We start from the raw sequence: 24,087 nt of genomic DNA, 5'->3' as shown, positions 1-24,087 counted from the left end.
TGGGATTAGGCAAATCAAAATCAAAAACATATGTTATAGTTCTACATTTCACATTTCGTATGAAAGATGTCGTTGTATCGTATCAGTTCCACTGTAGTATAACAATCCTTGGTATATGAGCCACGTTACAATTCCCACCAAGTGGGTTAACCCTATTGGTGCCAACGGCATGATGTGTACGGTGTTTGCTTTTCATGCCAGCGACCCGGGTTCACTTCCCTGCCCCGCCGTTCGCTACACGGATGTCAGAAGGGGGATGGTAGCCGTGAGGCCATCAGAAGGCCTGGACGTGTGAGGGGGCTAAGTAGTGCCTTCCAGTTTCGAAAGGGGGCAGTATAGTGAGCCATGTTCCACTTCCCACCATCTGGGTTAACCCTATTGCGATGTGTAGGGTGTTTGCCTTTCTCGCAAGCGACCCGGGTTCACTTCCCTGCCCCTGCTATTTGCTACAACATTAATAGCATTGGCTACCTGTTGAACAAGGAGACACAATATAATTAGTTTGATTATTTTAGGATAATATCAGAGTTTGGAGATAAACAGTCCCTGCTTAAATCACTATGACAACCATTTCCTTATTTCTCCAGAGCAGCAAGGGAATCTAGAGACTCAACCTTTGTATCCAATCACGTAGGTTTACAGCAGCTCGCAGTTGCAACTTCATTGCTAAGAAGTCAAACTGCTTTGGTTTAGATACATTTCTGTAGCAATCCGGGTTGGGCTCAATTCAGAGTTTTGGAATTGACTCCCATTCAACTAATGAGAAAAGTTCCCTCTAGTTGTAATCAGCATTGAGCAAATTTTAGGTCTGCTGAGCGCAAACTCGAATGTTATGAAAATTCGGTGCAACTTCCAGTACATGTTTATTGTGAACACTGAGGCTGTACCCTCTTTAAGTTACAGTTTAAACATTGGCCAGATAGCTTTAAGTTAGTTTTGACGGTGGCCAAGTGGATTTAAGTTACAGTTTTAACAGTGGCCAAGTGGGTTTAAGTTTCAGTTTTAACAGTGGCCAAGTAGGCTACTGTGGCTATTTGATCATAATGTAAGCCTGCCAGGGTGGCATACCATCAAAAACTATGGGAAAAATGCATCCCATAACATAAGCATGCTGAAAGTTAGTTGTTCATTTGTTTACAGAGAAAGCATTGTCTTTGGTAAAACACCAGTTAACAGCAGGCTGACAGGTCTGCTGTTAGAACCAGTAATGGCCGATTTAACAGTCTTGGGTAGCGGTATGACTGTGGCTTCCCTCCAGGCCTGAGGAAAACCACTTTCCTCTAGGCTCAGGTTAAAGATATGACAGATAGTAGTGGTCATAGAGTCAGCTACCATCCTCAGTAGCTTTCCGTCTAAATTGTCAATGCCAGGAGGTTTGTCATTATTGATCGACAACAACAAAAATCCACTTCTCCCACACAAACTTGACAAAATTAGTTTTTTTTATGCATAAGTACAACGGCTCAGAGTATGGGCCTGAGTTGTGCCTGTCAATCCTATAGAATCCTACTCTGATGCACTCTGCCTACAAAATCTGCCTACAAAAATGTTCAAATAACTATTTTAACCTTAGCGCTTAGAATAGTCAATTCTATTTCCACCAACCATTTCATTTGTATGGCTTCAGGATCAACTTGAGGATTAAACTAATGCAGTCTGGGAAATATTGTATGGCTTCAGGATCAACTTGAGGATTAAACTATTGCAGTCTGGGAAATATTGTATGGCTTCAGGATCAACTTGAGGATTAAACTATTGCAGTCTGGGAAATATTGTATGGCTTCAGGATCAACTTGAGGATTAAACTATTGCAGTCTGGGAAATATTGTATGGCTTCAGGATCAACTTGAGGATTAAACTAATGCAGTCTGGGAAATATTGTATTTTCCCCATATTGAAGAAAATGTAAGTGACTTATAGGACATTTTATAAATATTCACATACAGCTTTCCTTGATCATTCATTTTAAGTTTGTCCTGAATCTTTTCCTTCAACAATATTTTATATGCATGTACAGTATAACGACATGCTTAATGTTTTATGTCCAGATGTATATTTGTATAGACTACGTAACGGATGTGAAACGGCTAGCTTAGTTAGCGGTGGTTCGCGCTATTCATCTAAAATGGAATAGAAGAGGCATTTTAATTTAATTTGACTGTATTTCTGCCGTTGCTAAAGTTTGAAGCCACTCTGTGGGGCACATCGATCTGCACGTTGAACATAGTGAGATTGTAGACTCCTAAATTGACAGTACAGCTTGTTTAGGTGATTTTACAACAAACTAGCGACTTAACATGCTGATATTGTTTTTGGTATTATTGTGTGTAGCTACGTTTGTTTGTTTGCTAGCCAGCCAGCCAGCCCATACAGAGAGCATTGCATTGTGGGTTTTGCGGTCGACCTGAGCTGCAACAGATTTCCACAATGGTTTTCACATGTTGCTACCAACCTTATTATAACGCCAAAATGAAAATTTGATTTACATTGACGTCAATAGACTCTTAAGGATTAATGTCAATCCCTGCATAATGTAACAACTCTAAGTCTCATGAAGGCCTGCATTGAACACCACATATAGGCTAAAGCTATTTCTATGTAAAAATGTTATGGGATTTGTTGCATTGGTGTGGTTGGTAGGCCATTCTAAGAGGCCTACATTATGCTCAAATAGCCACAATAGCCTATTGGCCACTGTCTACAACTGTAAGGGTACAGCATCCGTGTTCACTGTAAATGTGCACTGGAAGTTGCACAGAATTTTCTCGTTCAAGTTTCCGCTCCCAAGACCAGGAATTTGCTTAGTGTCCCAAAACATTAGAGGGAACATTGGTGGATGGTCTACTCTGCCAGAGGATTAGTATTAACATCTACACGTATCTCTCTCCTTTATCTCTGTAGTGGATGGTCTACTCTGTTAGAGGATCAGTATTAATATCTACAATATTTGAGAGATAGCCGTGAAGGATCACAATGTCTTTATGTTTTAATAATGTTCTTTCAGCTCTCTGCCAGAGGATCAGTCCAGGTGTGCAGTGTGTCAGCAGGTGCAGAGGGATCCAGTCTCTATCTCCTGTGGATACAGGTTCTGCAGACAGTGCATCACCAGATACTGGGAGAAACCTGCTCCTTCAGGAGACGATGACTGTCCTCAGTGTAGAAAGAAATCCAGAACACGTCCTGTACTACGGCACCTGAGTGAACCCAATGATGCCAGAGGCTCTAAAAATAGTAAGACAACTTGCACAGGCCAATACCTCAATATGATTTACAGTAGTTAACTACAATAATATGAGATAATATAAATTACTGTAGTTGTGGAAGGCCCACTTCTCATCCTGTCAACGAATGTTTCTGATACACATCATTTTTACTTTTCCTTTGAAGTGGACGACAACCTGCAGAGAGCCATAGTAAACCACAAAGACAGTCTGAAAAGGAGGTATGAATGTGTGGTAGGCATTGAAAAAGCAGGGATTCAAAGTCCCCTGAACAGGATTTACACAGAGCTCTACATCACAGAGGGAAAGCGTGAAGGGTTTAACAATGAACATGAGGTGTGGCAGCTAGAGACAGCATCCAGGACACCAACCTCACTTGACACAGCAATCCACTGCAATGACATTTTTAAACCATTACCTGGCCAAGAGAGAAGCATCAGAACTGTGCTGACGAAGGGTATCGCTGGCATCGGAAAAACAGTCTCTGTGCAGAAGTTCATCCTAGACTGGGCTGAAGGGAAGGCAAACCAAGATGTGGATGTCATATTTCTGCTTCCTTTTCGGGAGCTGAACTTGATTAAAGATCAGCAGTACAGTCTGCTTGGACTTCTAAATTATTTCCACACAGAACTAGACATAGGCAATGCAAAGAAACTCACTGCCTGTAAATCTATGTTCATCTTGGATGGTTTGGATCAGAGCAGATTTCCATTGGATTTCCAGCACAATGAAAAGGTGTCTGATGTCACACAGACATCGTCTGTCGATGTTCTGCTGACAAACCTCATCAAGGGGAATCTGCTTCCCTCTGCTCTCCTTTGGATAACCTCCCGACGAGCAGCAACCAATCAGATCCCCCCTGAGTATGTTGACCAGGTAACAGAGGTACGAGGGTTCAATGACCCACAGAAGGAGGAGTACTTCAGGAAGAGATTCAGTGATGAGGACCTGGCCAGCAGAATCATCTCACACATAAAAACATCAAGGAGCCTCCACATCATGTGCCACATTCCAGTCTTCTGTTGGATTTCTGCAACAGTCCTTGAACACATGTTGAGTACAGACAAGAGCAGAGAGATGCCCACGACTCTGACTGAGATGTCCATACACTTCCTGCTCATTCAGACCAGCCTGAAGAACCAGAAGTATCATGGAAGAGATGAGATGGATCAAGAGGAGCTCATGGAATCAGATAAGGACATTCTTCTGAAGCTGGGGAAGCTGGCGTTTGAACATCTGGAGAAGGGTAATCTGATGTTCTATGAAGAAGACCTGAAAGAGTGTGGCATTGATGTCAAAGAAGCCTCAGTGTACTCAGGATTGTGCACACAAATCTTTAAAGAAGAGTCTGTGTTCTTTCAGAGAGTGGTGTACTGCTTTGATCATCTGAGCATTCAGGAGTTTCTCTCAGCTGTCTACATATACCATTGTTACACAACCAAGAAAATGGATGCACTGAAGCCCTTCCTCAAGAGAAAGTCTAGAGGTGCATCTGAAGAGCTAACCTTGGATGAGCTGCTGAAGAGTACCGTGGATAAAGCCTTGGAGAGTAAGAATGGACACCTGGACCTTTTTGTCTGCTTCCTTCATGGCATGTCACTGGCAGCCAATCAGAAACTCCTACGAGGTCTGGTGACACAGACAGAAAGCAGTCCAGAGAGCGTCGAGAGAACGATCCGATCCCTTAAGGTGATGCAGAAGAACATGTCCCCTGAGAGGTGGATTAATCTCTTCCACTGTCTGATAGAGATGAAAGACCAGTCAGACCAGGAGGAAATCCAAGCATACTGGAGGTCAGAGAACACATCCAAAATCCTCACACTTGCTCACTGTTCAGCACTGGCCTACATGCTGCAGATATCAGAGGTGGTTCTGGATGTGTTTGACCTGAAGGTATACAAGACGTCAGAGGAGGGTCGTAGGAGACTGCTCCCAGCTGTGAGGCGCTGCAGGAAAGCTCTGTAAGTATTCATGTAAATATCGCATACCAGAATAAATTGTAGTTACAGCAGCATTTTCATTGGCTGACTGGATTTGTAGGTACTATTGTGACATTTTCTCAGTTTAAACTTCACCGTATGTAGGAACAACATTATTTTAATTAGCTGACTAAACTTTCTATCAGCTGAAAACTTCTTCAACAACTTATAACACCAACTGATCAGAAAAAGTATAATTGAGGCATTTATACAAGGACTACATATTAGTTGTGCAGGGCTAACAGGGTTAGCAGGGAAAGCTAAGCGTAACATTATAATAACTTATCTGTCATGGTATTTACTCTGTGTTGACAGACTCACTGACTGTCACTTCTCAGACACGTTATGTGAAGTGTTGGCTTCAGTTCTCAGCTCAAACTCCTCACATCTGGTAGAGCTGGATCTGAATGAATGTTATGGCCTGACGGATTCAGGAGTGAAACTGCTCTCTGCTGGACTGGGAAATCCACAATGTAAACTGGAGACTCTGAGGTCAGTGTTCCTTTACTTGATCAGTAAGTGATACCTGTTCAGTAAAATCCATGTGTTTCTAATATAATAATGGACCTTAATTTAGGGACTTCTATTTTGATAGCAGTTGCTGTGGCTCTGGGTTTAATCAGCAGAGGTTGCTGGGATACCTGTTTAGTTTATGGTTTGGTGCCATTGCAGGTGCCAGATCTCTGCTCATAGTATTTCATCCTTCTTCTTTTTTTTACATCTGCCCTGAAGTTGTGTAGCTCTAATGAATTGTGTCCATGGATAAATGTTTTACCCCGGCCTTGACTGCTCCTGTTATCAGCTTTAAATCCAAATCAGTGAAGGGACGTTGGAGACTGGGCCCAGTTGTGGAGTGCTGCAGAAAGGCTCTGTAATTACTCATGTGTTGGTGCTTTCAAGACAACTGGGAACTCAAAAAAAACAATGTCAAATCATGACGTCGGTGTTCTTCAGGTTGGAAAGTCAGAGCTCTAGAAAGAAGCCGGAGTTTCCGACATGGAATTCTGAGTTGAAAGACCATTCAAATAGATTTTTCCCTGTTGGAGCGAGTTTTTTTTTGTCCCCGGAGTTATCAGTTGTCTTGAACGCACCAAAGTCGGAATTCTGAAATTCACGAGTTCAGAGTTCCCTGCTGGAAGCTACTTGTTTGAAGTGTTGCAATCAAGTGAAAGTGACAGAGATTTGTGGTGACTGTTAGGACAAGGGAAAACATCTAAATGAGATCCAACTGTTGCTTAAAGACGCACACAATTCTGTATGCACGAGCGAGGCCACAAATAATGTGTCCAATAACTGACAATAATATACTATTTTTGACCGCTGTCATATTGACATATTCATTATGCCACTATTGGTTTTGTGTTGATTTTCACGATTCACAAGCACGCTTGGCGTCTATACTCCAAGCCACAAGCTGTCACCAAGCTAAGAACCCTGGGACCGCACACCTCCCTCTGCAACTGGATCCTGGACTTCCTGACTGGTCAACCCAGGTAGTGATGGTAGGTTACATCACCTCAACCACGCTGACCCTAAACACGGGGCCCCACAGGTCTTAGCCCCGCTCCTGTACTCCCTGGACTCAAAGATGGTCACCTTGTTCCTGGCTCCTAGGCAACTTTGTTGTGTATTATTAGCCCAGAACATTCTTTTGCATTATCACATACAGACGGAAATAACTTTTGGATATCATAGAGGTGGTTACTCACCAACCAACATTTCAACCAGGAATACAACTTTCTTGAAATGGATCCTTTGTTCGTACCCTCCAAGGCTATTGAACTTATCCCAGAGGCTGCTCCAAGACGCCGCCGACGGAGAAGAGGTATTCGGAGTGGACTTTTAGTCCGACTCAGGAGGTGTGCACTACATCCACGGCTTCCGAGTATATTAATCGCTAATGTTCAGTCCCTGGACAATAAAGAAGATGAGATCAGGGTGAGAATCTCCTTCCAGAGATGCATCAGGGACTGTAACATACTCTGTTTCACAGAATCATGGCTCTCTCCAGATATACTGTCCCCGTCCATTCAGCCTGCTGGGTTCAGGAACTGTTCACAGAATCATGGCTCTCTCCAGATATACTGTCCCCGTCCATTCAGCCTGCTGGGTTCAGGAACTGTTCACAGAATCATGGCTCTCTCCAGATATACTGTCCCCGTCCATTCAGCCTGCTGGGTTCAGGAACTGTTCACAGAATCATGGCTCTCTCCAGATATACTGTCCCCGTCCATTCAGCCTGCTGGGTTCTCATTATATTGTGCAGATAGAAATAAAGAACTCTCCGGGAAGAAGAAGAAAGGTGGAGGTGTATGTTTCATAATGAACTACTTAGCTACCAGTTACTTAACTACCAGTTACTCATCCATGCACCTTGGAGGGTGCTGCTATATGTACATAGATATGGAACACTCGTCACTTTAATAATGGAACACTCGTCACTTTAATAATGGAACACTCGTCACTTTAATAATGGAACACTCGTCACTTTAATAATGGAACACTCGTCACTTTAATAATGGAACACTCGTCACTTTAATAATGGAACACTCGTCACTTTAATAATGGAACACTCGTCACTTTAATAATGGAACACTCGTCACTTTAATAATGGAACACTCGTCACTTTAATAATGGAACACTCGTCACTTTAATAATGGAACACTCGTCACTTTAATAATGGAACACTCGTCACTTTAGTAATGGAACACTCGTCACTTTAATAATGGAACACTCGTCACTTTAATAATGGAACACTCGTCACTTTAATAATGGAACACTCGTCACTTTAATAATGGAACACTCGTCACTTTAGTAATGGAACACTCGTCACTTTAATAATGGAACACTCGTCACTTTAGTAATGGAACACTCGTCACTTTAGTAATGGAACACTCGTCACTTTAATAATGGAACACTCGTCACTTTAATAATGGAACACTCGTCACTTTAGTAATGGAACACTCGTCACTTTAGTAATGGAACACTCGTCACTTTAGTAATGGAACACTCGTCACTTTAGTAATGGAACACTCGTCACTTTAATAATGGAACACTCGTCACTTTAGTTATGTTTACATACTGTTTTACCCATTTAATATAAATGTACTGTATTTTAGTCAAGTGAGGTTGAAGAGGCACTGTTTTGTGTTCTTCACCACATCGTCTATGTGGGTGGACCAGTTCAGATTGTCAGTGATATGTACTCTGAGTAACTTGAAGCTTTTCACCTAATACACTGCGGGCCTTCAAATCCTCAAAACGTTAAACAGCTGCACCATTGAGAGCATCTTGACTGTCTGCATCACTGCCTGTTCTGAAAACCTTGTGAAGACTTACAAGGAGGAATGGGAAAAAATGTCAGTCTCTCGATGTGCAAAACTGATAGAGACATACCCCAAGCGACTTACAGCTGTAATCGCAGCAAAAGGTGGCGCTACAAAGTATTAACTTAAGGGGGCTGAATAATTTTGCACGCCCAATTTTTCAGTTTTTGATTTGTTAAAAAAGTTTGAAATATCCAATAAATGTCGTTCCACTTCATGATTGTGTCCCACTTGTTGTTGATTCTTCACAAAAAAATACAGTTTTATATCTTTATGTTTGAAGCCTGAAATGTGGCAAAAGGTCGCAAAGTTCAAGGGGGCCGAATACTTTCGCAAGGCACTGTATATTACTACCGTTCAAACGTTTGGGGTCACTTAGAAACGTACTTGTTTTTGAAAGAAAAGCACATTTTTTGGCAAGCATCCTGGAGTCGCCTCTTCACTGTGGACGTTGAGACTGGTGTTTTGTGGGTACTATTTAATGAAGCTGCCTCTTGAGGACTTGTGATACATCTGTTTCTCAAACTAGACACACTAATGTACTTGTCCTCTTGCTCAGTTGTGCACCGGGGCCTCCCACTTTTCTTTCTATTCTGGTTAGAGCCAGTTCACACTGTTCTGTGAAGGGAGTAGTACACAGCGTTGTACGAAATCTTCAGCTTCTTGGCAATTTCTCGCATGGAATAGCATTCATTTCTCAGAACAAGAATAGACTGACAAGTTTCAGAAAACCTTAGTTTCCATTTTGAGTCTGTAATCGAACCCACGAATGCTGATGCTCCAGATACTCAACTAGTCTAAAGAAGGCCAGTTGTATTGCTTCTTTAATAAGCACAACAGTTTTCAGCTGTGCTAATGTAACAGTATAGACTTTAGCGCGCACCACCGCTAACTAGCTAGCCATTTCACATCGGCTACACTAACATTGCATAATGGTTTCCTAATGATCAATTAGCCTTTTAAAATGATAATCGATGTCGATATTGTAACGATCGTTTGTGGAAGAAGGTGTGGACCAAAGCGCAGCGTGGTAAGTTTTCATGATTTTTATTAACTGAACACTGAAATAACAAATAACAAAGAGAATGAACAAAAACCGAAACAGTCCTGTAAGGTGCAGAAAACACTAAACAGAAAATAACTACCCACAAACACCCTGTGGGGAAAAAGCTACCTAAGTATGGTTCCCAATCAGAGACAACGATAGACAGCTGTCCCTGATTGAGAATCAAACCCGGCCAAAACAAAGAAATACAAAAATATAGAAAAAATAACCTAGAATGCCCACCCTAGTCACACCCTGGCCTAACCAAAACAGAGAATGAAAGCCTCTCTATGGCCAGGGCATGACAGATATTCCATAAGAAATCCGACGTTTCCAGCTACAATTGTCATTTACAACACTAACAATGTCTACACTATATTTCTGATCAATTCAATATTATTTTAATGGACAAGAAATGTGCTTTTCTTTCAAAAACAAGGACATTTCTAAGTGACCCCAAACTTTTGAACGGTAGTGTATATCTACATCTATCATTCCAGTCTCCCTGCTCATAAATATGGAAGTGACTCTGTACATCGCTTCTTCTTCTCTAGTGTTCTTTTCATTTCTTCTCTTCTATTTGTATTTCTTGTGTGTTTATTGATTGATTGTTGGGTTTAGGACTTGCAGGAAATGAATTTCACTGTACTTGTGCACGTGACATTGAACAGTAATGATTAGTTTACTACGTGACATTGAACACTACTGATTAGTTTAGTACGTGGCATTGAACAGTAATGATTAGTTTAGTGCGTGACATTGAACACTACTGATTAGTACGTGACATTGAACACAAATGATTAGTTTAGTACGTGACATTGAACACTAATGATTAGTTTAGTACGTGGCATTGAACACTAATGATTAGTTTAGTATGTGACATTGAACCGTAATGATTAGTTTAGTACGTGACATTGAACACTACTGATTAGTTTAGTACGTGGCATTGAACAGTAATGATTAGTTTAGTACGTGACATTGAACACTACTGATTAGTTTAGTACGTGACATTGAACCGTAATGATTAGTTTAGTACGTGACATTGAACACTACTGATTAGTTTAGTACGTGACATTGAACACTAATGATTAGTTTAGTACGTGGCATTGAACAGTAATGATTAGTTTAGTACGTGACATTGAACACTAATGATTAGTTTAGTACGTGACATTGAACCGTAATGATTCGTTTAGTACGTGACATTGAACCGTAATGATTCGTTTAGTACGTGACATTGAACCGTAATGATTAGTTTAGTACGTGACATTGAACCGTAATGATTAGTTTAGTACGTGACATTGAACCGTAATGATTAGTTTAGTACGTGACATTGAACCGTAATGATTCGTTTAGTACGTGACATTGAACCGTAATGATTAGTTTAGTACGTGACATTGAACCGTAATGATTCGTTTAGTACGTGACATTGAACCGTAATGATTAGTTTAGTACGTGACATTGAACCGTAATGATTCGTTTAGTACGTGACATTGAACCGTAATGATTCGTTTAGTACGTGACATTGAACCGTAATGATTAGTTTAGTACGTGACATTGAACCGTAATGATTCGTTTAGTACGTGACATTGAACCGTAATGATTCGTTTAGTACGTGACATTGAACCGTAATGATTCGTTTAGTACGTGACATTGAACCGTAATGATTCGTTTAGTACGTGACATTGAACCGTAATGATTAGTTTAGTACGTGACATTGAACCGTAATGATTTGTTTAGTACGTGACATTGAACCGTAATGATTCGTTTAGTACGTGACATTGAACCGTAATGATTCGTTTAGTACGTGACATTGAACCGTAATGATTCGTTTAGTACGTGACATTGAACCGTAATGATTAGTTTAGTACGTGACATTGAACACTAATGATTAGTTTAGTACGTGACATTGAACCGTAATGATTAGTTTAGTATGTGACATTGAACCGTAATGATTCGTTTAGTACGTGACATTGAACCGTAATGATTCGTTTAGTACGTGACATTGAACCGTAATGATTAGTTCAGTACGTGACATTGAACCGTAATGATTAGTTTAGTACGTGACATTGAACACTAATGATTAGTTTAGTACGTGACATTGAACCGTAATGATTAGTTTAGTACGTGACATTGAACCGTAATGATTAGTTTAGTACGTGACATTGAACCGTAATGATTAGTTTAGTACGTGACATTGAACCGTAATGATTCGTTTAGTACGTGACATTGAACCGTAATGATTAGTTTAGTACGTGACATTGAACACTAATGATTAGTACGTGACATTGAACACTACTGATTATTTTAGTACGTGACATTGAACACTAATGATTAGTTTACTACGTGACATTGAACCGTAATGATTAGTTTAGTACGTGACATTGAACCGTAATGATTAGTTTAGTACGTGACATTGAACCGTAATGATTAGTTTACTACGTGACATTGAACCGTAATGATTAGTTTAGTACGTGACATTGAACCGTAATGATTAGTTTAGTACGTGACATTGAACCGTAATGATTAGTTTAGTACGTGACATTGAACCGTAATGATTAGTTTAGTACGTGACATTGAACCGTAATGATTAGTTTAGTACGTGACATTGAACCGTAATGATTAGTTTAGTACGTGACATTGAACCGTAATGATTAGTTTAGTACGTGACATTGAACCGTAATGATTAGTTTAGTACGTGACATTGAACCGTAATGATTAGTACGTGACATTGAACCGTAATGATTAGTTTAGTACGTGACATTGAACCGTAATGATTAGTTTAGTACGTGACATTGAACCGTAATGATTAGTACGTGACATTGAACCGTAATGATTAGTACGTGACATTGAACCGTAATGATTAGTACGTGACATTGAACCGTAATGATTAGTTTAGTACGTGACATTGAACCGTAATGATTAGTACGTGACATTGAACCGTAATGATTAGTTTAGTACGTGACATTGAACCGTAATGATTAGTACGTGACATTGAACCGTAATGATTAGTACGTGACATTGAACCGTAATGATTAGTACGTGACATTGAACCGTAATGATTAGTTTAGTACGTGACATTGAACCGTAATGATTAGTACGTGACATTGAACCGTAATGATTAGTTTAGTACGTGACATTGAACCGTAATGATTAGTACGTGACATTGAACCGTAATGATTAGTACGTGACATTGAACCGCAATGATTAGTACGTGACATTGAACCGTAATGATTAGTACGTGACATTGAACCGTAATGATTAGTACGTGACATTGAACCGTAATGATTAGTACGTGACATTGAACCGTAATGATTAGTACGTGACATTGAACCGTAATGATTAGTTTAGTACGTGACATTGAACCGTAATGATTAGTACGTGACATTGAACCGTAATGATTAGTACGTGACATTGAACCGTAATGATTAGTTTAGTACGTGACATTGAACCGTAATGATTAGTACGTGACATTGAACCGTAATGATTAGTTTAGTACGTGACATTGAACCGTAATGATTAGTACGTGACATTGAACCGTAATGATTAGTTTAGTACGTGACATTGAACCGTAATGATTAGTACGTGACATTGAACCGTAATGATTAGTACGTGACATTGAACCGTAATGATTAGTACGTGACATTGAACCGTAATGATTAGTTTAGTACGTGACATTGAACCGTAATGATTAGTTTAGTACGTGACATTGAACCGTAATGATTAGTACGTGACATTGAACCGTAATGATTAGATTAGTACGTGACATTGAACCGTAATGATTAGTACGTGACATTGAACCGTAATGATTAGTTTAGTACGTGACATTGAACCGTAATGATTAGTACGTGACATTGAACCGTAATGATTAGTACGTGACATTGAACCGTAATGATTAGTTTAGTACGTGACATTGAACCGTAATGATTAGTACGTGACATTGAACCGTAATGATTAGTTTAGTACGTGACATTGAACCGTAATGATTAGTACGTGACATTGAACCGTAATGATTAGTTTAGTACGTGACATTGAACCGTAATGATTAGTACGTGACATTGAACCGTAATGATTAGTACGTGACATTGAACCGTAATGATTAGTACGTGACATTGAACCGTAATGATTAGTACGTGACATTGAACCGTAATGATTAGTTTAGTACGTGACATTGAACCGTAATGATTAGTACGTGACATTGAACCGTAATGATTAGTTTAGTACGTGACATTGAACCGTAATGATTAGTACGTGACATTGAACCGTAATGATTAGTACGTGACATTGAACCGTAATGATTAGTACGTGACATTGAACCGTAATGATTAGTACGTGACATTGAACCGTAATGATTAGTACGTGACATTGAACCGTAATGATTAGTACGTGACATTGAACCGTAATGATTAGTACGTGACATTGAACCATAATGATTAGTTTAGTACGTGACATTGAACCGTAATGATTAGTACGTGACATTGAACCGTAATGATTAGTTTAGTACGTGACATTGAACCGTAATGATTAGTACGTGACATTGAACCGTAATGATTAGTACGTGACATTGAACCGTAATGATTAGTACGTGACATTGAACCGTAATGATTAGTACGTGACATTGAACCGTAATGATTAGTACGTGACATTGAACCGTAATGATTAGTACGGAACTGGAACTCTGGAGCAGGTTTTCATCAAGGATCTCTCTGTATTTTCCTCTGTTAATCGTTCCCTCAAGCCTGACCGGTCTCCCAGTCCCTGCCGCTGAAAAAGAGCCTCACAGCATGATGCTGCCACCACCATGCTTCACCTTAGAAATGGTGCCAGGTTTCTTCCAAATGTGCTTGGCATTCAGGCCAAAGAGTTCAATCTTGCTTTCATTTTGTTTCTCATGGTCTGAGTCCTTTAGGTGCCTTTTGGCAAACTTCAAGGGGCCTGACTACTTTCCTAAAAGACTTTTAGTAAACTTCAAGGGGCCTGACTACTTTCCTAAGAGACTTTTGGTAAACTTCAAGGGGCCTGACTACTTTCCTAAGAGACTTTTGGTAAACTTAAAGTGGCCTGACTACTTTCCTAAGAGACTTCTGGTAAACTTCAAGGGGCCTGACTACTTTCCTAAGAGACTTTTGGTAAACTTGAAGGGGCCTGACTACTTTCCTAAGAGACTTCTGGTAAACTTCAAGGGGCCTGACTACTTTCCTAAGAGACTCCTGGTAAACTTCAAGGGGCCTGACTACTTTCCTAAGAGACTTCTGGTAAACTTCAAGGGGCCTGACTACTTTCCTAAGAGACTTCTGGTAAACTTCAAGGGGCCTGACTACTTTCCTAAGAGACTTCTGGTAAACTTCAAGGGGCCTGACTACTTTCCTAAGAGACTTCTGGTAAACTTCAAGGGGCCTGACTACTTTCCTAAGAGACTTCTGGTAAACTTCAAGGGGCCTGACTACTTTCCTAAGAGACTTCTGGTAAACTTCAAGGGGCCTGACTACTTTCCTAAGAGACTTCTGGTAAACTTCAAGGGGCCTGACTACTTTCCTAAGAGACTTCTGGTAAACTTCAAGGGGGCTGACTACTTTCCTAAGAGACTTCTGGTAAACTTCAAGGGGCCTGACTACTTTCCTAAGAGACTTCTGGTAAACTTCAAGGGGCCTGACTACTTTCCTAAGAGACTTCTGGTAAACTTCAAGGGGCCTGACTACTTTCCTAAGAGACTTCTGGTAAACTTCAAGGGGCCTGACTACTTTCCTAAGAGACTTCTGGTAAACTTCAAGGGGCCTGACTACTTTCCTAAGAGACTTCTGGTAAACTTCAAGGGGCCTGACTACTTTCCTAAGAGACTTCTGGTAAACTTCAAGGGGCCTGACTACTTTCCTAAGAGACTTCTGGTAAACTTCAAGGGGCCTGACTACTTTCCTAAGAGACTTCTGGTAAACTTCAAGGGGCCTGACTACTTTCCTAAGAGACTTCTGGTAAACTTCAAGGGGCCTGACTACTTTCCTAAGAGACTTCTGGTAAACTTCAAGGGGCCTGACTACTTTCCTAAGAGACTTCTGGTAAACTTCAAGGGGCCTGACTACTTTCCTAAGAGACTTCTGGTATACTTCAAGGGGCCTGACTACTTTCCTAAGAGACTTCTGGTAAACTTCAAGTGGCCTGACTACTTTCCTAAGAGACTTCTGGTAAACTTCAAGGGGCCTGACTACTTTCCTAAGAGACTTCTGGTAAACTTCAAGGGGCCTGACTACTTTCCTAAGAGACTTCTGGTAAACTTCAAGGGGCCTGACTACTTTCCTAAGAGACTTCTGGTATACTTCAAGGGGCCTGACTACTTTCCTAAGAGACTTCTGGTATACTTCAAGGGGCCTGACTACTTTCCTAAGAGACTTCTGGTAAACTTCAAGGGGCCTGACTACTTTCCTAAGAGACTCCTGGTAAACTTCAAGGGGCCTGACTACTTTCCTAAGAGACTTCTGGTATACTTCAAGGGGCCTGACTACTTTCCTAAGAGACTTCTGGTATACTTCAAGGGGCCTGACTACTTTCCTAAGAGACTTCTGGTATACTTCAAGGGGCCTGACTACTTTCCTAAGAGACTTCTGGTAAACTTCAAGGGGCCTGACTACTTTCCTAAGAGACTTCTGGTATACTTCAAGGGGCCTGACTACTTTCCTAAGAGACTTCTGGTATACTTCAAGGGGCCTGACTACTTTCCTAAGAGACTTCTGGTATACTTCAAGGGGCCTGACTACTTTCCTAAGAGACTTCTGGTATACTTCAAGGGGCCTGACTACTTTCCTAAGAGACTTCTGGTAAACTTCAAGGGGCCTGACTACTTTCCTAAGAGACTTTTATTGTTTTTAGCTGCATCTTTTTATGTTCAAAGACCAGCAGTGTGATTTTGAAATCATGTTTAACTCTCTGCAGCTTGTCGCTCTGTGGAGTTGAAGAGGAAGGCTGTGCATCTCTGGTCTCAGCTCTGAGGTCAAACCCCTCACACCTGAGAGAGCTGGACCTGAGTAACAATCGCTCAGGAGACTCAGGAGTCAGACTGCTCTCTGCTGGACTGGAGGATCCACACTGCAGACTGGAGAAACTCAAGTATGTAGAGGGTTTGTGTCAATATGTGTTGATCATTGACATACTGTAATAGAGCTTGAGACCACCTGAGTGGAGGGACAAGTGTCTGGTAGATCAGAGTAGACCACCTGAGTGGAAGGACAGGTACTGGTAGATCAGAGTAGACCACCTGAGTGGAGGGACAGGTACTGGTAGATCAGAGTAGACCACCTGAGTGGAGGGACAGGTACTGGTAGATCAGAGTAGACCACCTGAGTGGAGGGACAGGTACTGGTAGATCAGAGTAGACCACCTGAGTGGAGGGACAGGTACTGGTAGATCAGAGTAGACCACCTGAGTGGAGGGACAGGTACTGGTAGATCAGAGTAGACCACCTGAGTGGAGGGACAGGTACTGGTAGATCAGAGTAGACCACCTGAGTGGAGGGACAGGTACTGGTAGATCAGAGTAGACCACCTGAGTGGAGGGACAGGTACTGGTAGATCAGAGTAGACCACCTGAGTGGAGGGACAGGTACTGGTAGATCAGAGTAGACCACCTGAGTGGAGGGACAGGTACTGGTAGATCAGAGTAGACCACCTGAGTGGAGGGACAGGTACTGGTAGATCAGAGTAGACCACCTGAGTGGAGGGACAGGTACTGGTAGATCAGAGTAGCAAAGCTCTATCCCCACCTTTGTATTAACCAGTATGGGCCGGCGTCAGAGGTCTGAACACACCAACACACAAACCACAACCTGAGAAAAAACACATTGAAATACTTTATTACTTCCAAGTTCATAGGATCCCGTGGATAAGATGTGAGGTGGCCTACAAAATGTATGTAGTCTATGATTCAACCTGAGCATCAGTAGACTATGTGATTCAACCTGAGCATCAGTATGTGTCAGGAATAAACAAAATCTGTGGTATAATGACAGGCTATGTGGATAAACAAGCTCTTTGGTATAATGATAAGCTCTGGTATAATGATAGACTATGTGGATAAAGAAGCTCTGTGGTATAATGATAGGCTATGTGGATAAACAAGCTCTGTGGTATAATGATAGGCTATGTGGATAAACAAGCTCTGTGGTATAATGATAGGCTATGTGGTATAATAATAGGCTATGTGGTATAATGATAGGCTCTGTGGTATAATGATAGGCTCTGTGGTATAATGATAGGCTCTGTGGTATAATGATAGGCTCTGTGGTATAATGATAGGCTCTGTGGTATAATGATAGGCTATGAGCATCATTACGCACTAGAAGGTGACACGTTGCACAAAAGTGATACTCCGCAAACATGTGAATTCACTGCTCACAGGGAAATTATTTAAGTCGGATACAAAAGAACATGCTACAGCAAGCAGCCTGCTCTATTCCCAAGGTGTAGGGGAGAGGATGAGCACCCCTTGAAACCCAACTATTTGATCTGGTCCCCCAAATTCCCCCTCACTTCCTGCCTTAATCCCCGGCAGCTCTACCCAGCAGAGACTTGTAGGTTACGGAACCCAACGCTCATCAAAGCACCAGCTCCCCTCAATCACCTGCCAGAACTCTCTGCCTTATAACAGTTTCTCAGAGACCCAGGAAGAGGTGGCAAGGAGGCACAGGCATAGATCCATTACTTCATGATTTGAGGAAATCATTCCTTGTCAGCTATAATCACAGCTTCACCACAATACTGTAAGACATTTTTCTGAGTTTGGGTTGGTTATGATAATTGATAGTTATCAGGTTATGATAATTAATAGTTATCAGGTTAGTTATGACTATTGATAGTTATCAGGTTAGTTATGATAATTAATAGTTATCAGGTTATGATAATTGATAGTTATCAGGTTAGTTATAATGATTGATAGTTATCAGGTTAGTTATGATAATTAATAGTTATCAGGTTATGATAATTGATAGTTATCAGGTTAGTTATGACTTGATAGTTATCTGGTTAGTTATGACTATTGATAGTTATCAGGTTAGTTATGACTATTGATAGTTATCAGGTTAGTTATGACTATTGATAGTTATCAGGTTAGTTATGACTATTGATAGTTATCAGGTTAGTTATGACTATTGATAGTTATCAGGTTATGATAATTGATAGTTATCAGGTTAGTTATGACTATTGATAGTTATCAGGTTAGTTATGACTATTGATAATTATCAGGTTAGTTATGACTATTGATAGTTATCAGGTTAGTTATGACTATTGATAGTTATCAGGTTAGTTATGACTTGATAGTTATCAGGTTAGTTATGACTATTGATAGTTATCAGGTTAGTTATGACTATTGATAGTTATCTGGTTTGTTATGACTATTGATAGTTATCAGGTTAGGTATGATAATTGACATGCACTGTGAGCCAGACATACTTTACTTACCACCACATGAACAATGTGATATGCTGACCGTCTGTGTGTGTGAGGCAGAGAGATTGACTGCCTGTTCTCCTGCTCCCCTCACAGTGTGGAACCTGGTGGAGTGTACACAATCAAACCTTGGCCTAGAAAATGTGAGTGTTGACTGCTATGAATAATTAGCTTGTTATTAATCAGTCTTATTTCAAGTAAGGGGTTAGAAAATAATGAAATCATTTTTCAGAGCTTGATTGGTAAGTAATGTATGCATGTGTGGTTACCCTAATAGGACTTCCCTCTGTGGTTATATGTTGCTGTGTGTCTGTGTTTTATATGACCATACAGTATAACGTATCATCATTCAGCAAGTCTTAAATACTCTTTGTTTGGTCCTTTAATACCTAGAACCATTAACATTCTGATGTGGTCCTTTAATACCTAGAACCATTAACATTCTGATGTGGTCCTTTAATACCTAGAACCATTAACATTCTGATGTGGTCCTTTATTACCTAGAACCATTAACATTCTGATGTGGTCCTTTATTACCTAGAACCATTAACATTCCGATGTGGTCCTGTATTACCTAGAACCATTAACATTCTGATGTGGTCCTTTAATACCTAGAACCATTAACATTCTGATGTGGTCCTTTAATACCTAGAACCATTAACATTCTGATGTGGTCCTTTAATACCTAGAACCATTAACATTCTGATGTGGTCCTTTATTACCTAGAACCATTAACATTCTGATGTGGTCCTTTATTACCTAGAACCATTAACATTCTGATGTGGTCCTTTATTACCTAGAACCATTAACATTATGATGTGGTCCTTTAATACCTAGAACCATTAACATTCTGATGTGGTCCTTTAATACCTAGAACCATTAACATTCTGATGTGATATGAAGATGATTTGTGATATCCCTGGTCTTCCCCATCAGATGCCTGTGATCTCACACTGGACCCAAACACAGTAAACATAAAGCTCTCTCTGTCTGAGGACAACAGAAAGGTGACACGTAGCGAAGAGGCTCAGCCGTATCCTGATCACCCAGAGAGATTTGTGGACTGTGAACAGGTGCTGTGTAGAGAGGGTCTGACTGGGCTCTGTTACTGGGAGGTAGAGAGGAGTGGGATAGGGGCTGATGTAGGAGTGACATATAGAGGAATCAGCAGGAGAGAAGGGGGGGATGAGGACTGTGTGATTGGACAGAATGACAAGTCCTGGAGTCTGAGCTGCTTTAACAACCGTTACACTGCCTGGCACAATGATAATTACACTGACATAGACGTCCCGTCCTCCAGCTCCCACAGACTAGGGGTGTATCTGGACTGGCCAGCCGGCACTCTGTCCTTCTACAGAGTCTCCTCTGACTCACTGACCCACCTGTACACATTCCACACCACATTCACTGAGCCCCTTTATCCAGGGTTTCAGCTTTGGGATGACTCCTCTTCAATGTCCCTGTGTCAGGTGGTCCCTGTGCCAAACACTTGATGTTTGACTCTAATCCTGGTTATGTTCAGTAAGACACACTGGAACAAATATTGATATGAACTCTCTAGTCATGAGTTAACAGATGATTATTATATCTAAATATTCATGATTATGCACCACTGAAGTTGATAGACATTGTAAAATACCAATGAATAGAATGTATCACCACTGTGGTTAAAACGTCTCATTTAGACATCATTGATCGCGCTGTTATTGCTTTTTATGTTGGTAAATATTCCTGTCTGTAAAATGGTTGACTAAACAATCCTGCTTCTGTATAAACATAAATTCCACTGAATGAAATGTACAGGTCACAGATTTGACTAATAAAGGTTAATCAACCAGATGAAAGAAGTTCAGTTCTCAATGTTTTATGTTTCATAACAGTATGCCATTTAAATCAGTGGAGGCTCCTCAGAGGAGGAAGGGGAGGACCATCCTCCTCGGTGAAAATATTTAAAGTTATCCTTTTTAAATTAAAAACTATATAAAATATATTCACTTCACCCCCCCAAAAAATTATTAAAACACCCTGTTTTGCAATGAAGGTCTACAGTAGCCTCAACGGGTAGGACCATGGTATAGCCGGAAGACCTTCCGTCCTCTGGGTATATTGACTTCAATACAAAACCTAGGAGGCTCATGGTTCTCACCCCCTTCCGTAGACTTACACAGTAATTATGACAGCTTCCAGAGGACATCCTACAACCTATCAGAGCTCTTGTAGCATGAACATGTTGTCCACCCAATCAAAGGATCAGAGAATTGATCTAGTGCTGAAAGCATAAGCTACAGCTAGCTAGCACTGCAGTGCATAACATGATGAATCTAGTACTGAAAGCATAAGCTACAGCTAACTAGCACTGCAGTGCATAACATGATGAATCTAGCACTGAAAGCATAAGCTACAGCTAGCTAGCACTGCAGTGTATAACATGATGAATCTAGTACTGAAAGCATAAGCTACAGCTAGCTAGCACTGCAGTGCATAACATGATGACTCTAGCACTGAAAGCATAAGCTACAGCTAGCTAGCACTGCAGTGTATAACATGATGAATCTAGTACTGAAAGCATAAGCTACAGCTAGCTAGTACTGCAGTGCATAAAATGTGGTGAGTAGTTGACTCAAAGAGAAAGACAATAGTTGAACAGTTTTGAACAAATTGAATTTCTTCCAAAAAATGTTTTTATTTATTTAACTAGGCAAGTCAGTTAAGAACAAATTCTTATTTTCAATGAGGGCCTAGGAACAGTGGGTTAACTGCCTGTTCAAGGGCAGAACGACAGATTTGTACCTTGTCAGCTCGGGGGTTTGAACTTGCAACCTTCCGGTTACTAGTCCAACGCTCTAACCACTAGGTTTCTCCTAGGAGAAGGAGAAGCTAGAGATTCACTTTCAGTTTCACTTGCTTAGCTAGAAAATGCAGCTAGATACAGTTGTTTAGCCTACTCAAACACCCTGCTAAAACAGAGGGAAGATATGTTAGCTAGCTGGCTATGACTATCCAACACAACACTGGAACTCTTCTAAGGTAAGCTTTGGTTTGACACCCTGCTAAAACAGAGGGATGATATGTTAGCTAGCTGGCTATGACTATCCAACACAACACTGGAACTCTTCTAAGGTAAGCTTTTGGTTTGACACCCTGCTAAAACAGAGGGATGATATGTTAGCTAGCTGGCTATGACTATCCAACACAACACTGGAACTCTTCTAAGGTAAGCTTTGGTTTGACACCCTGCTAAAACAGAGGGATGATATGTTAGCTAGCTGGCTATGACTATCCAACACAACACTGGAACTCTTCTAAGGTAAGCTTTTGGTTTGACACATTTTTTGCCACCGGGGCTTCCGCTGTAACCGCTTACTGACTGTCAAATGTAACATTACTTCATGATTGTAGCAGGTTTACTTTCTCGTTAGTTCTATTAGCTATGTTGACTGATGTTACTTTAGCTAATATTGTGACAACGATGTAGGCTGTGTGTAGTGGTTATGATATGGTTTGGCTTGGAAAGTTTTTTTTGCCTGGTCACATACAGCTGATGATTTGTACATTGAAGTCCACAAGCAAAGGGAAAAGGTGAGAGGAGGGGAGCACATAGATGCGAGAATGAATACAACATGGCTGCTGTGAAAGAAAACTGTGTTTACACGTGATCAGGGGTGTATTTATTCCGCCGATTCTGTTGAAACATTTATTTAACAGAAGCAAACGGAACGAAATGGCGAAAAAATGATGAAAAGTAACACAATAGAATAACAATAACGAGGCTGTACACAGGGGGTACCGGTACCAAGTCAATGTGCAGGGGTATAGGTTAGTCCAGGTCATTTGTACAGCCCCGTTATAAGTATCATGTATTAGCCTAAACCTACAGTTGAAGTCGGAAGTTTTCATACACCTTAGCCAAATACATTTAAACTCAGTTTTTCACAATTCATGACATATAATCCTCGAGAAAATGCCTTGTTTTAGGTCAGTTAGGATCACCACTTTATTTTAAGAGAATGTGAAATGTCTGAATAATAGTAGAGTGATTTATTTCAGCTTTTATTTCTTTCATCACATTCCCAGTGGGTCAGAAGTTTACATGCTACCAAATACTAATTGAGTGTATTGACTTTAAATTGTTCAACTTGGGTCACGTGTTTCGGGTAGCCTTTCACAAGCTTCCCACAATAAGTTGGGTGAATTTTGGCCCATTCCTCTTGACAAAGCTGGTGTAACTGAGTCAGGTTTGTAGGCCTCCTTGCTCGCACACGCTTTTTCAGTTCCGCCCACAAATTTTCTATAGGATTGAGGTCAGGGCTTTGTGATGGCCACTCCAGATACCTTGACTTTGTTGTCCTTAAGCCGTTTTGCCACAACTTTGGAAGTATGCTTGGGATCATTGTCCATTTGGAAGACCCATTTGCGACTAAGCTTTAACTTCCTGACTGATGTCTTGAGATGTGGCTTCAATATATCCACATCATTTTCTTTCCTCATGATGCCATCTATTTTGTGAAGTGCACCAGTCCCTGAAAGCGTTCCACAGGGATGCCGACTCATGTTGACTCCAATGCTTCCTATAGTTGTGTCAAGTTGGCTGGATGTCCTTTGGGTGGGGGACCATTCCTGATACACACAGGAAACTGTTCAGTGTGAAAAACCCAGCAGCGCTGCAGTTCTTCACACACTCAAACTAGTGCACCTGGCACCTACTACACCTCAAACCGGTGCACTTGGCACCTGGCACTAGGTGGACCCCTATAAAACTCTGGACAGGGGAACTCTGTGGGGATACCACTAGGTGGACCCCTGTAGAACTCTGTGGGGATACCACTAGGTGGACCCCTGTAGAACTCTGTGTGGATACCACTAGGTGGACCCCTATAGAACTCTGGACAGGGGAACTCTGTGGGGATACCACTAGGTGGACCCCTATAGAACTCTGTGTGGATACCACTAGGTGGACCCCTATATAACTCTGTGTGGATACCACTAGGTGGACCCCTATATAACTCTGTGTGGATACCACTAGGTGGACCCCTATATAACTCTGTGTGGATACCACTAGGTGGACCTCTGTAGAACTCTGTGTGGATA

The 24,087-nt window shown here is 41.0% G+C and overlaps 1 protein-coding gene across 1 annotated transcript; it reads left to right on the top strand.

The window, feature by feature from the left end:
• Positions 1-1,791: 1,791 nt before the first annotated feature.
• Positions 1,792-20,846, top strand: LOC116371660 (NLR family CARD domain-containing protein 3-like). The gene is made up of 7 exons (XM_031820553.1): positions 1,792-1,905; positions 3,005-3,231; positions 3,388-5,182; positions 5,516-5,692; positions 16,493-16,666; positions 19,096-19,142; positions 19,936-20,846. Exons 1-7 carry the CDS (start codon positions 1,862-1,864, stop codon positions 20,490-20,492), a joined length of 3,021 nt encoding a protein of 1,006 aa, XP_031676413.1. The 5' UTR covers positions 1,792-1,861; the 3' UTR covers positions 20,493-20,846.
• The last annotated feature ends 3,241 nt before the right edge of the window (positions 20,847-24,087 follow it).

Source organism: Oncorhynchus kisutch, unplaced genomic scaffold (assembly GCF_002021735.2).
Source record: "Oncorhynchus kisutch isolate 150728-3 unplaced genomic scaffold, Okis_V2 scaffold3487, whole genome shotgun sequence".
Lineage (NCBI taxonomy): Eukaryota > Metazoa > Chordata > Actinopteri > Salmoniformes > Salmonidae > Oncorhynchus > Oncorhynchus kisutch.
Note: the sequence above shows the minus strand (reverse complement) of the source record. Positions and strands in the feature narration are given on the sequence as shown.